The 13,247-nt window shown below is 60.0% G+C and overlaps 2 protein-coding genes across 2 annotated transcripts in view; one reads left to right on the top strand and one right to left on the bottom strand.

Annotated features, from left to right (window-relative positions):
• VOLCADRAFT_88675 (uncharacterized protein) overlaps positions 1-10,609 on the top strand; it is a gene marked incomplete at both ends in the record, with an annotated part of 26,681 nt that extends 16,072 nt beyond the window's left edge. The window contains 18 exons of the mRNA XM_002948193.1: positions 637-939; positions 1,489-1,662; positions 2,131-2,247; positions 2,410-2,544; positions 3,077-3,193; positions 3,552-3,629; positions 4,215-4,430; positions 4,748-4,898; positions 5,137-5,786; positions 5,976-6,084; positions 6,602-6,749; positions 6,985-7,085; positions 7,478-7,656; positions 8,025-8,096; positions 8,441-8,542; positions 8,677-9,200; positions 9,844-10,015; positions 10,508-10,609. Of these exons, the coding sequence (XP_002948239.1) occupies positions 637-939; positions 1,489-1,662; positions 2,131-2,247; positions 2,410-2,544; positions 3,077-3,193; positions 3,552-3,629; positions 4,215-4,430; positions 4,748-4,898; positions 5,137-5,786; positions 5,976-6,084; positions 6,602-6,749; positions 6,985-7,085; positions 7,478-7,656; positions 8,025-8,096; positions 8,441-8,542; positions 8,677-9,200; positions 9,844-10,015; positions 10,508-10,609 (3,450 nt within the window). The remainder of the gene's footprint in view (positions 1-636; positions 940-1,488; positions 1,663-2,130; positions 2,248-2,409; positions 2,545-3,076; positions 3,194-3,551; positions 3,630-4,214; positions 4,431-4,747; positions 4,899-5,136; positions 5,787-5,975; positions 6,085-6,601; positions 6,750-6,984; positions 7,086-7,477; positions 7,657-8,024; positions 8,097-8,440; positions 8,543-8,676; positions 9,201-9,843; positions 10,016-10,507) is intronic.
• Positions 10,610-12,593: 1,984 nt separating this feature from the next.
• VOLCADRAFT_88676 (uncharacterized protein) overlaps positions 12,594-13,247 on the bottom strand; it is a gene marked incomplete at both ends in the record, with an annotated part of 15,004 nt that continues 14,350 nt past the window's right edge. Inside the window, one exon of the mRNA XM_002948340.1 lies at positions 12,594-13,202. Within this exon, the coding sequence (XP_002948386.1) occupies positions 12,594-13,202 (609 nt within the window). The remainder of the gene's footprint in view (positions 13,203-13,247) is intronic.

Consider the following 13,247-nt stretch of genomic DNA (forward strand, 5'->3'; position numbering starts at 1 on the left):
TCACCTCATATTTTTAGAGCGGCAGTACGGCAGTACGGCAGGCAGCCTTGACGTATTTTTTGGATTGATGTGTGTGTTAGTGTGTTCATGCGGTTATCATGGTTTACCGGGTTGCGTACAGTGTAGGTATGTGTGTTTTTTGTATGGTTGTGTGAAGTGGGTGGGTGGGTGGGTGGGTGGGTGGGTGGGTGGGGGTTATATATCATCACCCCCGTGTGTGTGTGTATGTGTCCTCTGACTGGCCTGCTGGCAGCCCCCCGACCGCCTCCCCCGATACCCCGTTGCCCCCTCAAACTTGTCGGGATCGATCCTGGCGCATTCCTTAGGGCCACTAGGCCGCACCTGGGCATGTCTGCTGTGTCTGGAGAATGGAGACGCATATATGTATGTATACATATATACATATATATGTATATAAATATGAAATTTATATGCATATATATTCATACTACGCATGCACTGCAGGCCGAATTGGCGGAGTTGGTCCGCTCCGCCGCGGTCAAGCTGGAGGCTGCACGACCGCGTTCCGCCCTGGCCGTTGGCCGCCTTTCCTTCCTGGCCGGCGGCGTACGGCGCGCCGCCGCTGCCGCCAGCACTGCCGCCGCTCCCCTGCCGCTGTCGACATTACAACCGCAGCAGTCCAGCGAGGCCGCCGCGGCGGCGGCGGATGCGGCTGCCGCGGCGGATTTTGCCGCGGCGGGCGGCGGCCGAGGCGTCCGGGAGCCGCCGTCGTCGGCAGCGGACTTTGACGGCGCCGCCGCTGGCGCTGCTGCGGGCGGGTCTGCGGCGCAGGTGCCGCTGCCTGACTGGATGGAGGAGGCTGCGCGTGAGCTCGGTAACACCGATCTTCTCACAACGGGCAGCGGCAGTTTGTTGGGTCACGTGACCGGGCAGCTGCTGCTGCAGCCGTACACGTTGCACGACGTATGGCTCAAAAAGGTACGACAATGGCCTACAATATAACCACCACTGCCACCACCATCACCTTGCTACAGCTCAGAATCGTTTACCTCACTTTCACTTATTCGTTATTCTTATACGCGTATCCACGACATATATACGGAGATCGCAAAGCACACCTATGTAGCCTCCAGCTTTGCGCGCCCATCTTCAGCTGGAGGGACTTTTCCCCCCCGCCTCACGTCACGTCACATCACAGGTAAAAGATAACAGGATATCGGCAGCGACAGGCCAACGATGGTACCAGCCATGACTTCCCTTCCCTTCACTTCCCTTTCCCTTCACTTCACTTCCCATCGTCACCCTTTCCCCCCCATTCCTGGTGCATCCCAGTACCCAGGACTACATGTATGTATGTACAGCTAAGTGAGTGCCGCAATGCGCTCCCCTCTCCTTCCCATATAACCCGGCTAAACCACCTCCCCACGTACCATTCCCCTACTCTCCCCCGCACCCCAGACCACCCAATGTATATCCCCCCAAACCTCCCTTCACCCCTCACCCCTCACTCCCACCCCGCACCCCCAGGGGGAGTTCCTGGCCCGCAGGGGCCACTACGCGGCCGCCCGGCGGCTGCTGAGTCACGCCAGGTACCACGCAGCGGACTGCGGTAACCGGGAGGCGGAGGCGAGGTGTCTGCTGGCTCTAGGGAGGGCGGAGCTGGCGGCGGCCAACCCCGGGGAGGCGGTGGCGCTGGTGCAGGTGGGTGAGGGGGTTGAGGGAGTTGAGGGGGCTTCACAGGTGCACGTTGTGCAGACGCGAGGGAACGCATAAACATGGAGTGTGCTTGTGTGTGTATATGTATGTATATATGCATATATGTATAAGAATATATGATATCTATTAGGCTTATATTACACTGTTGGCTGCGAAAGCCGGGGATATAACTGTATGTTAATTTTTTTAAGTGTTTCGTGAAAGATGTTTTGGTGACTTGTTTCCTTATTGGTTTTGCATTCCTTTCCCCTCGCGTCGCCTTTCATCCCCTGTGTCCGATTTTCAGAACTGGAAGCACTGACAGGTACAATTACCATAATTAATATCTGTTGTACAATGATGTTGAATTTATTTATTCACAAAGTGCGCCCAGGGTGTTTTCTCAGGATGTTCCCCGTGCCCCTCCCTGCCGCCCTGCCCTCTTGGCTCCATCTCACCTCGCTTAACGAGCAGACGGCTCAGCGACTTGGAGGCGATATTGACTTCTGGGCGGAGCTGCTCGTCCATTACGTGGACTGCCGTACAGCCGCCAGGGACTCCACCAGTGCGTATGCCAGGGAGGCGCTGCAGGTGCGGACCTTTGTATACGTATGTATGTAGGTATGTATATCTGTCTGTCGGCGGCGATGCCCAGGCTGAGGAAGCGATAGAGGCGAGGATAAGTGCGTGTGTCCCACATTTCCCCCTGGCCCCCCTTCCCCTCCCTCCCCTCCTCCAACCCCTTCCCGACAGGGCGGTATCGCCTTGTTCCTGGCGCTTGCCCGCGACGACCGGTCCGCAGAGAAGCCCGCCTCCGCTGCAGGTGCCGTACTGCGAGTACGACTGGCTCGGCTGTTGCTGGCGGATATGGAGATGCTGCGGGCGCAGGTGTGTTGAGGGCGGGTGGGTGGGTTGCGGTGGCGTCCAGTGAGGGTGGGAGGGGGTGCTCGTGTGCTTCGGGTGGCACGACCGACCGCCAGGATTTGAGTGACCGCTTGGGCGCAGGGGGGAGTGGGAGGGAGTGGGAGCGGAATGCCCAACAGCAGCTCTGAGCGGGGTGAAGAGCGAGGAAAACAAGGAGCGTCTAACAGACGCCCACAGGGCGGGGCCAAGGAGTGGCGGCGGCGACGATACCCCAGTTGGGGCAGTTGTGCGTGGTAGGGTTGTGTGTACCCCCCCACCCGCGAGCGACCACCAGCTGCTGGCGGTCCCTACCCTCCCCGACGATTCCCGGGGGGGGGGGGGAGAGACACCACCCGCATTCTCCTCATCACCCATGAGGGCCGAACTCAGTGACTTTTCCGGGTACTACACACCCACCACCACCACCATGTTCTCCCTTCCCCCCCACACACAAATAATGTGCCAGACAAAAAACACTCTCTTGCCCCCCCGCCCCTCTTACTTCTTCCCACGAAAGGGAGTTAGCACGTGGCGGAAGTCGTACGACCAGGCGGTAACGCTTGTGAACCAGGCCATCATGGCCCTGGCGGCTAGGGAGGTGGGCATACCGCACATCGAGGCGCTGCTGATGCAGGTGGGGGAGGACGTGTGTGTATGTGTGTGTATATGTATGTGTGTTCCGCTGCACGACTGAACTGAACAGACTGATTGTGTGTGTGGGGGGGGGAATGGGAGCTGCGTACGAGTGTATGATGTCCGTACTCTTGTTCTGTTTGGTCCTGCAGATCCCCGCACCCCTGTTCTTGTTCCTGAGGTTGGTGATAAAGAGATTGCAACGTACACGGCAGCTGCCCCACAGCTGCTGAAGTCGCCGCCGTCAACCACAATTGCGTTACGACTCCCTTCTCCCGGCTGTTCCCCTGCCCCCTGCCCCCTGCCCGCTGTGTCCCCCGTCCCCCTCTCCGGGCCCTCCGGTTGTGACCTGTTGTCAGTCGGAGCTGATGTTGGCTGACCCCACCGCGGTGAAGGACCTGAGGCCCCGATTCAAGAAGGTGGAGAAGGTGCTGCTGGTGAGTGCGGGGAGTGAGGAGGGGTGGCCGGGCAGGAGTGGAGTGGGGGTGAGGGGTGGGTGGGAGTGTGTGAAGGTTTGTTGAGGAGGGGGTGGGTGACAGGGTGTGAACGGCCGTGGGGAGGTATGGTCGACCGTGGCAGACGTACATACGTACGTACGTACGTACGGAAACTCGGCATCATCTGATGCGACAAGGACGAGGGCACGGGAGACACGGGGTGTAAGGAATGCGCATGTGCGAGTGGAGGGGGGGTGGGGTGGGGTGGGGTGGGGTGGGGTGGGGTGGGGTGGGGTGAAGAAGGCTCCGCTTGGCTCACCCCCGCGTTGTCATTCCCGGTTGTTGTCCTCCTCCGTTACGGCAAGGCAGTAGCATGCTCTCCCTTTCCACCACTTCCCTTCATTCCCACCCCCGAATGCAATAAGCCACTACCCCCTCCTCCCCCGTCCCCCCCTTCCCGTTCTGCTTCTTGTACACTCTTGCCCTGGCAGCAGCTTCACTCGTTCGTGGTTCGTCTTTCCCGCGTCCCCCTCCTCCCCATGATGCCGATGTTGGTGATGATGCTGATGCTGATCAACCCCACAGGCCGCGGAGGAGATGGCGGTTCGCTTCCAGACGGAGTCCACACCCCGGGATCTGGACCCACGGGTCGTAACGCCCACTACCCGCCTGCTGGCCCGGGTGCGCTGCGCCCTGGCGGATGTGCAGCTGGCGGCGGCAGCTGAGCGTGAGCGACTGGCGGCGGAGGACCGGGAGAAGGCGCGACCCAAGTTCCCCAGGATCCGGGGGCAGGACGCCAAGGTACGGCCGTGTCGGTGGTGGTGGTGGTGGTGGTGGTGGTTGGTATAGTGGTGGTGGGGCTCCTGGGTTTCTTCCCTTTAATAAGCTCCGGCCCGCACCTCCTCTCTCCCTTGACGCCCTCCTGCCCGCCCACCTTTTCCGTGTTCAGATGGCCAATGTACAGATCCACACCTGCGTTTTACCTCTTCCTTTCGTCTCACCCACCTCACCTCGCGCCACCTCACCTCACCTACTTTTCGCTGTCCCCAACTAACTTTCCGTTGTCACCAAGCCCGTTCCGTTGTACGCAACTGCTTTTCTATGTCGGCTATATTCAGGTGGTGGTTGATTTCATTGACGAGACGGGCGGCGGTCCCCCACCTCCCCCGGGTCTGCGGCCTGAGGACTCGGCACTGGCGCTGGCCAGCGGTGCGGCGGCGCTGGTGGCGGCGGCGCCTAGGGACCGGGCTAGGGCGCTGCTGGTGGCGGGTGAGGTCGCGGTGGCGGTGGGGAGGGAAGGGGAGGGGCTTGGGAGTGATGCGGATGGAGAATGGGAGAAGGAGTGATGAGGATGCTGAGGAGGAGGACGAGAATGCAAATGTATATATGCTGAGCGTGCTCTGAACCTTTAGCTCACAAACAGCCGAGGTGTACGGCGTATCTTGTGGTGGTGTATGGTATCGTATTGTGTGTAATGTGTGTGTATGTACGTATGTATGTGCCGCAGGTCGTTGCCTGCAGTTCAAGTTCTTCACAACGGTGCCGGCGGCGCTGGACCCCATGCGCCCCTTTACACCGCCGCCGGCTCCGGCAGCAGCGGCAACGGCAGCGGCTCCGTCGCCACGGCGCAGCAGTGGCGAAGAAGCCGCCGCAGCCGGCACTGCCGCTGAAACCGAAGACAACGGCCCCGTCAGCGCTTTCGCGGCGGCAGCGGACGCGGCGGCGGCGGCCGCTCGGTCCACGGAGGGCGCCGCGGCGCTGCGGCTGCGGGCCCAGGCCGCCGCCATCCTGGGGACAGCAATGGAAGCAGCGGTTGCCGTACAAGACTGGCGGCTGGCGGAGCGCGCGGCGTTTGAGCTGGCGCGGTGTTACGGGCAGCAGGCGCCGGCGCTGGCCTGTCGGTCACTGGCGTTCGCACAGTCTTGTCGTACGGCGGCGGCGGGCCAGGACCTGCTGCGCGCGGCGGCGCCGCCGCAGCAGCCTGAGGTGCTGGCGCTGGCGCAGCGGGACGCGCTGGCGGCGGCGCTGCCGGCCCCGGGCGACAACCCGCACTACAGCGCGTTGCGGCGGCTGTTGGGCGGGCTGAAGGGCGCCGCCGCACGGTTGGATGTGGCGACGGCGCCGTCGGTGGAACGGCAACTGATGACTTTGCCGCCGGTAGTGTGAGGGGGCGGAGCGCGGGTTAGGGCACAGTGCGAGGAGGGATAAGGAAGGGGGGAAGAGGAGCTAGGAGGAGGGGGAGGGGGAAGGTGAGAAAGAAGGGGGGTGCATACACACACACACTCTCTCTCTCTCTCTCACACACACACACATACACCCCTTCCCGCCCTCCCTCCCTCTTATCAGGATCTGCGGGTGCTGTGCCTCTACTTCTCGCCAGACGGCTCCCAGCTGTTCGCGGCGGCTCTCAATATCCCCGACCAGCAGGGGCCACCAACTGTCGCCCAGGAGAAGAGTGAGCTGGGGGGTAGTCGGCGTGTGTGGGTGGTGGGAGGTGTGGGGGAAAAGACGAACCACGAACAAGTGAAGCTGCTGCCAGGGCAAGAGTGTACCAAGAGTAGAACTGACCAAAAGGCGTTCTTGAAGGCGGCGACCCGGAGGGGGTGTGGGGGGACGACAACGTCACATTCGGTGGAAGGGAAAGGAGGGAGACGGTCCTAGTACACTGCACTTCTGTGTGTGTTTGTGTGTGTGTTTGTGTGTCAGTTTGTGTATGTGTATGTGTGTTTTGCAATTATTCAGAAGCGGCTGTTGAGCGGCTCCTCCTCCTCCTCCTCCTCCTCCTCACCTTCACTACCTCCGCCACCTGTACCGCCTCCGCCACTCCGTCCACTGCGGGGCTTTCCGGGACCCCGGATTCTGTTACCTCTAAATCGCCCCAAGCCCGGTCCAACGCGGACAACATGAGCTTGCTTGCCGCATCCGTACACGTGACGTACGTACTGCTAAGTGAGACATCCCCCCAATACCAGGTCGCAAGAAGCTGGATCCGGGGACTGGTCCGGGGGCTGCTGGGGGCGGTGGTGGGGGTGGAGCTCCCCGCATCTGCCTGCTCCACCGGGTCGATGTGAACAGGGCCTCAGCGGATGCGCTCAAACAGGAGTTCAGGGGGTACCGCAGGTGAGTGCGTGTGTACGTGAGATTATATGTGTGTATGTATGTATGTATGTCGGTCGGAGCTCCCCGGGTTGCAGCATTCCACACCTTCGTTAGCTCCTGGTTTGCCGCCCTCCTGGGCACACACACACACACACCACCAACACCACCATTCCCCCCAATGCCGCGCTCCCAAACCCCCAACCCCCAACTCCCAACTCCCAACTCCCACCCTACGGTTCTCCCCCCCATACATCAGGGGTGTGGAGCGACAAATCCGGGAGGGTATCTCCTCCGCAGCCGCCAAGGGTATCGGTGTGGCTTCGGAGGACGCGGCCGCTGCCGGTCCCCCCAAGAAGGGTGGGGGCACGGAGAGGGGTCGGGTGGGGATGGCAGGGAGGGCCGGGGAGGGGGAGGCGGGTTGCGGTTGCAGGGCTTTCATTTGCGACGTCATTAGGTCCAATGCAAGAAAGGCAGGACTTGCAAGCGGTGGTGCTGGTGTGTACGTGCCGGCACATCGCGACACTTAGAACACCGCACCGGCCCACAACACATCACATCACCCTGAAAAACGCCAGACCCAAAAGGCTTCCCCCTTTTCCTACCATAACATCCCCTTATCTACACCTTCCTCCCCAGTCTCTACTCTTTACTTCTGTCCTTTTCATCCCCCTTCCGTCCCGGCCACCCCCTCCCCTTCCCTTCCCCTTCCAATATACACACGCACATACATACACCTAAACTCGACCCAGGTTCCAAGACGAGTTCCGGAGCCTCCAAGCGGCCCGCCAGTAAGCATCAGACCACACGGCCCGGAGCAGCCCCCTCTCCGGTGCCCTCCGGCCAGCCGGGGGGAGCGGAGTCACCCCTGGACCGGGGACCCGTATTTGATCTAGCCATAAATGAGGCCTGGTTGCGGCTACTGAGTCAAGTAAGGGCCGAGGGGAAAAAGGGGGCACGTGGGGAGCGATGTCGGGGGGCGATGTCTGGATGTGGGGATTTTCTAGACGCAAAGGATCGCCGTCTTCACCTTCCCCCGCATGCAGTAATGCCACCCAGGTTTGATGTGGAGAGCTCCCGCTCCTCCGCATTCCCCCTTTGTACTGCCCATCTCCCTTTTCGTTTCCCCCTATCTCCACCCCGCAAATCCCTCAAATCCCTTACCCCTCTAACCGTACCCTAAAACCCTAAACCCCCCCCACGTGTCTGAAACCCGTTTGCCGCCAGTTCGAGGCCTGGCTGGTCCCTCTGCAGCCCTGGCTGGAGGCCGCACTGCCCCCACTGCCCCCCGCCCCACAGCACACTGAGGGCAAGAAGGTGGGGGGAGGGGGCAAAGACAAGAACGCACAAGGGGGCCCACCCAAGTATAAGGTGAGGATGTGGCTGGGGTGGCGGGCTGGGGCCGGGGGTTGGTGGGCCGGGGTCGGGGTAAGGTGTTAGTCGGCCAGCACGCCATCAGGGCTCCCCGTCGCTCCCCGTGCCGATGCCGCTGGTGCTGGTACTGCGGGTACGGGTACTCGTACCTCCATTTGACAGGTGAGGTGTGGTGCAACGGGGCCTGCTGGCGCCACTACCATTCCCGCCACTGCTGCCCCAGCCCCAGCCCATGCCACTGTCCTTCATGTGCCCCGGTCAATGATCGTCTGTGTGTGGATGTGTACATGGGTTGGCACGTAATTGTGTATGATTGTTTGTATGTATGTATGTCCCATCAGGTTTCTCTGCTTTTGGACCCCGCCCTGGACGGACTGCCATGGGAGTCCGTACAATACCTGACCGCCAACTGCGCCTGGGTTGGACGAGCACCCAGTCTGCAGGTATGTGTGCTGGGCCTCCGGTGTGCGCAGCAGCACGCTGGCAAACTGCCCTGTCTAAGCTTTTTGCAGGGCTCTATATGCAGGGGCCTCCTCCCCCTAAACACTAAACCCCTAAACCCCCCTTCCCTGTTCAGGCCCTGGCTGCCTGCCACTCAACAACCGCCGCCGATGGTACGGCACCAGACTCCGCCACGCCGCCGCCTCCCCTTCCCCCCCTGGACCTCGGCCGCGTCACCCCCATCATCGACCCCCGTCACGAGTGCTCCACACTCGCTCAAGCCCGCGGCCCCTACATGGCCCCGCTCATACCCGCCATGTCCGCGCCGGAGCTCCTCACGGCCCTGCCGGCGGTGCAGTGGTGGAGCGGATTCATGGGCGAGCCTGGCCGCGCGCCCTCGCCTGACTTGTATGCGGGATTGCTGGCGGGTTCCTCCAGCTTGCTGTTTTTGGGTGTGGGGCGCTTTGCGGCTCATGTGGTGCCCTCGGTGTTGGCTTCTGCGGATCTGAGCGGGTGCGACGCGGCCCTCCTGTTTGACCGGTGTAACACGGACGAGGCTTACTGGGCGCAGCTGTATAGGGACAACCGCAAGAGTGCGGAGCAGCGGCGGCTGGAGTCGCCGGGGAGGGTGGCGGCGCTGCTCCTGGCGCGTGGCGTGAGGTGCGGATGCGTGTTTGGTGTGTATACACAGATTGCCTTTTTGCGTAAAGCTCGGATGTGCATGTGTCTGTGTGCTTGTGTGTCTGCAGGGGGAAGAGGGCGGGAGAAACAGGGATCATTGCGTTTTTCGTGTGTCATGGACGAGGTGTCTGGGTGTCTGGGCGTGTGCATGCATGTGTGTATTGTATTGTGTTAGAGGCCAGGCATGAGCCGAGGCGGGCGGGAGAAGCTGAGGCCCCGATCTATAGATAGACATCTCGCCACATGCTGCGGATTACGTCGTAGGAACGGTCTCCGGGGGAATTAGGACGTAAGAAGCCTCTTCTGTTTGCCCACACACGGACAGGTTCCAACCCCTCTAAAAGCCCCACAAGGTCCCCTGGGTAGAGCTCAGACTCTGCCCCCCTTTCTTTGCGTCCCAATGGCAACGGCGAGGGCGATGCCTCATTGCTAAGGTGGCTATAGCAGCGGGTCTCTGCTATGTGTGGGTTTTCGCGTTCTATGTGTTTGTGTATGTGTGTGTTTGTTACATATCGATCCGGGCCTGAACCTGCCCAGGGGCACCTAACCGTACCCTAACGGGTACGACCGCCGAAGTGTTCCTCGACTACACGTGTCCATGTGTCTATGTGTGTACGTGCAGGACTGTGGTGGTGACGGCCGCTGCGGCGCCGCCAGCAGTGGCGGTAAAGCTTATGACGGGGGTGCTGACGGGTCTGTCGGCGGGGCGGAGTGTCGGCGAGGCGGTGTACGGCATGCTGACGGGAACGCAGCTGGACGAGTTCGAGCTCCTGCACCTCAAAGCCAACCTGCAGGTAAAACTTTTGCGGGGGAGCCAGCGGGGAGCGGAAAGAGTTTACCTTTGTGCACATGTGCATGGAATGAGGTTCGGGAGGTTGGCTGCAAGCCGTGTTCAAAAGTGGCGATTATCAGGATTTGGAGAGGTTGGCAGTGCTGTCGGCAGTTATGTTTGGGGAAGAAAGGTCAAAATAATAAAAGGCGAGGAGCTCCTCCGGGGCCGTGCAACTGCCCCGCCCGTGTGTGCGATACGTCACCACAAGGCCCCATGGCCCCGCGGGTGGGGAGGTGCCGCAGACGCGGGCCCTCTCCTCCCCTTGTGGAAGTGGATTGGGCCGGCGGGGATGTTGTTGGGCGGAAGAAGAGGGGCCTCAAGGGCCTCCGGCGAATATCCTGGCTCAGTCGGGGAGTTAGGTGGGGCAGCCGCGGTGCTGCAGAGTAAAGCATCTGCTAATGTGCGTATGTCTTTTTCCTTATGCGTGCCTGTTTTTTTTATGCGCTCCGGGCAGGTCTGGGGCGCGCCGGGTTTGCTGGGCCAGGTCATCACCCAGGGCACCAAGGGCGGCGCTAAGGGGGCCGGCGCGCGAGGCCCCGCTCCAAACAAGCGATGACACCAGCAGCAGCAGCAGCAGCAGCAGCAGGTGTGCGGCGCGGCAACGCAACGCAACCCCCAATCCGGTGACTTTGACTGGCCCGTCCCCAGTACCCGACTACGAAGACAGCTTCAGCGTGCACGTGCTGCGAAAACTCCAGGAGCGCGAGATGGAATGTGTGGGCGCCGGAGCATAAACTTTGAGAGTGAGAGAAACTTCCGACCAGCGAGTCAGTTCTGCGATTAGGTGGCGATTGCTTAAGAGGTGTAGTGCAGTCTCATAGATGTGCGCCGCGAGGCGAAAGTTCGGTCTTGACTTGCGCGTTCGCGTTTGTGATTGTGTGAAAGGAGGGAGACTGAGAACCGCAGCAGTCGCACCCTCTTAAGGTCGCAATACGTTGGCCCTCAATAGGTCTTCTGGGAGTGCGGCAATAGCAGCCACAGCAGCGGGGCGAGTTCATGTTTACGCGGCCTTGTTTGTATGACTCAAACTGGCATATTGCTGTAAGGGCTTTCCTCCTCGAGGAAGGTTCGGTATCCTCAAAGGAAGGTCCCTTTTCATCTTTTGTCTGAGGAGCGATGCTCGCTGCAGGATGGAAGTAGTGCCGTTTCGCGAAACCAATTCTTCGAGTCGCGAGCTGATGCTAGGCATGGTGGATATCATTTTCTCGCTTTCGAAAGGGACACTGTAAATGAACGAATCAACGAATTAACGTTTGAAAGAGTTAATGATGTTCCATGTGGATCCGAGCGGACCGCTGGTATTTGGGTAACCATGTAATCACTGTTGCTGTTTGTTAGGCCATACCGCCGAATCACCATGAGTCACCATCGCGCACGCAAAGCCCCTCACCTCCTCGCCGCAACTCCCCTTCCTCGCAACTCCCTTCCGTGACTGCCACGGCGCGGCCCGTACATCCCCAGAAAAAAACCCTGCCACAGCCCAGTATTACTAATTGGAGACTCAGCTGCCGACGACTTGCTTTATTTCGGGGACTAGGATGGAGGTCACCAGCCTTAGGGGCTCCAGTCGCTATGCTACGTCGCATCTAAGCCAACAAGTTGGTGCATATCTGCGATGATCAGGTGGATATCTGGCTGCCTGCCCTTCTATCTCTGGCATTGTCTGTCCAGCATCGTTACCGGCCCAAACAGCTTGCGGACACCTTGTTACACCGTCACCGAACGACTTCACATAGCAAGGAAAAACAGGAAATGCGTCTGTTACAAATGCGTCTGTTACAAATCCACGGAAGCGCAATCGTGGCAGCTCGAGAGGATTTGACCGAGCTCCAAACGGCTTGAGTTCGGCATTTGGCAGGCAGTGGCAGGTTGGCCGGACTGTTATGTGTAACGCGGAGGTCGAGAAGCTTTCAAATGGCTAAATTGTTGAATCAAAAACTCGTACGCCTTATTGTGCGCCACCTCAAACATTCAGCGTAACGAGTGAGTCAATAAAACTATATGTTATCACAAAGTAGTAGAAAAAATATATAGAAATTATGTGACAGAGGCAATATATGTGTAATCAGCTTTCCACAAAGTGGTACTAAGAGCGCTATGTATCAGCCATTGTAAGCACCCGAAACCCCGTTACTAAGACACACCGCTCGCAAGTCGACAAACCGTCTGTTTAGTCTACACAATCTTCTGCAACTCTCCATCGAAACAATATGCAAAGCGCAAATGGCGGAAATGATGCAGGACGCATCCGAGCAATGCGTAACACTCACAGCGCACTGAACTTTTGAGGTCAACCGATGACAGAGCAACTAATTTTAACCATAATCAGAGAAATTGCACGGTAACGATGTGCACATTGCTTTTAAGTTTCCAGAAGAAGGATTGGTTTCAAAAAAAGGGTTAAGTTCAATCGGTGCTGTGTAACACATTTGCTGTCTTGTGAAGAAAAGTCGCGACAACTGATGTGGCATATGTACGGTAATTGCCGTCCACGAGGAGACGGCCAGACTGCTCTCTGTGCTGCATTTGGGTGTCTGTCTTCACCGATGGCAACGGCCTTGGAGTTCCCTGGGCCGCAGCGGCGATTTGGTCACTGTGATGATTAAGATGGCGACGACGGCGGGGGCCTGCGCGGTCGTCGAGGCGATGATGATGCAGGTTTTGACGGCGGCCTGGCGGGTCGGGACGGATTTCGGGGCGCCGGAGGCGGGCTTGGCTGCGGAGGCAGCGGTGCGCGTGGCGGCGGCGAAGGGTGGGCAGGTGGTGGTGGAGTGGGTGCGGGGGAAGGTGGCGGCGGCAGTGGTGGTGGCCGAATTGAAAGTGATCGCGGTGGCCGTGGCGGTGGTGGAGGGGGCAATGGGCGAGGAGGTCGGATTGGTCGCTGGCGAGGCGTCGCTGGTGCGCGTGGCTGCGGAGAGGACCATGATGCCGATGGCGGCGGTGGAAGAGGTGGCGGGGAAGGCGGTGGCGCTGAGGGTGGAAAAGGGAATGGTGGTGATGGGGACGGCGGCCACGACGGGAGGACCGGTCGCAGTGGTATGAGTGGTGATAGTGGTGGTGGAGGGTGGGTTGAATCTGTCAACATTGGGACCAGAGGCGATAGCGGCAAGGATGGTGGCGATGGGAAGGAAGGTGAGGGGGACAGCAGCCTGGGACCAGCCGGAGACGGCAGCGCAAAAGGAGGTGGCGGCCGC

This window comes from Volvox carteri (genome assembly GCF_000143455.1).
Source record: "Volvox carteri f. nagariensis unplaced genomic scaffold VOLCAscaffold_9, whole genome shotgun sequence".
NCBI lineage: Eukaryota > Viridiplantae > Chlorophyta > Chlorophyceae > Chlamydomonadales > Volvocaceae > Volvox > Volvox carteri.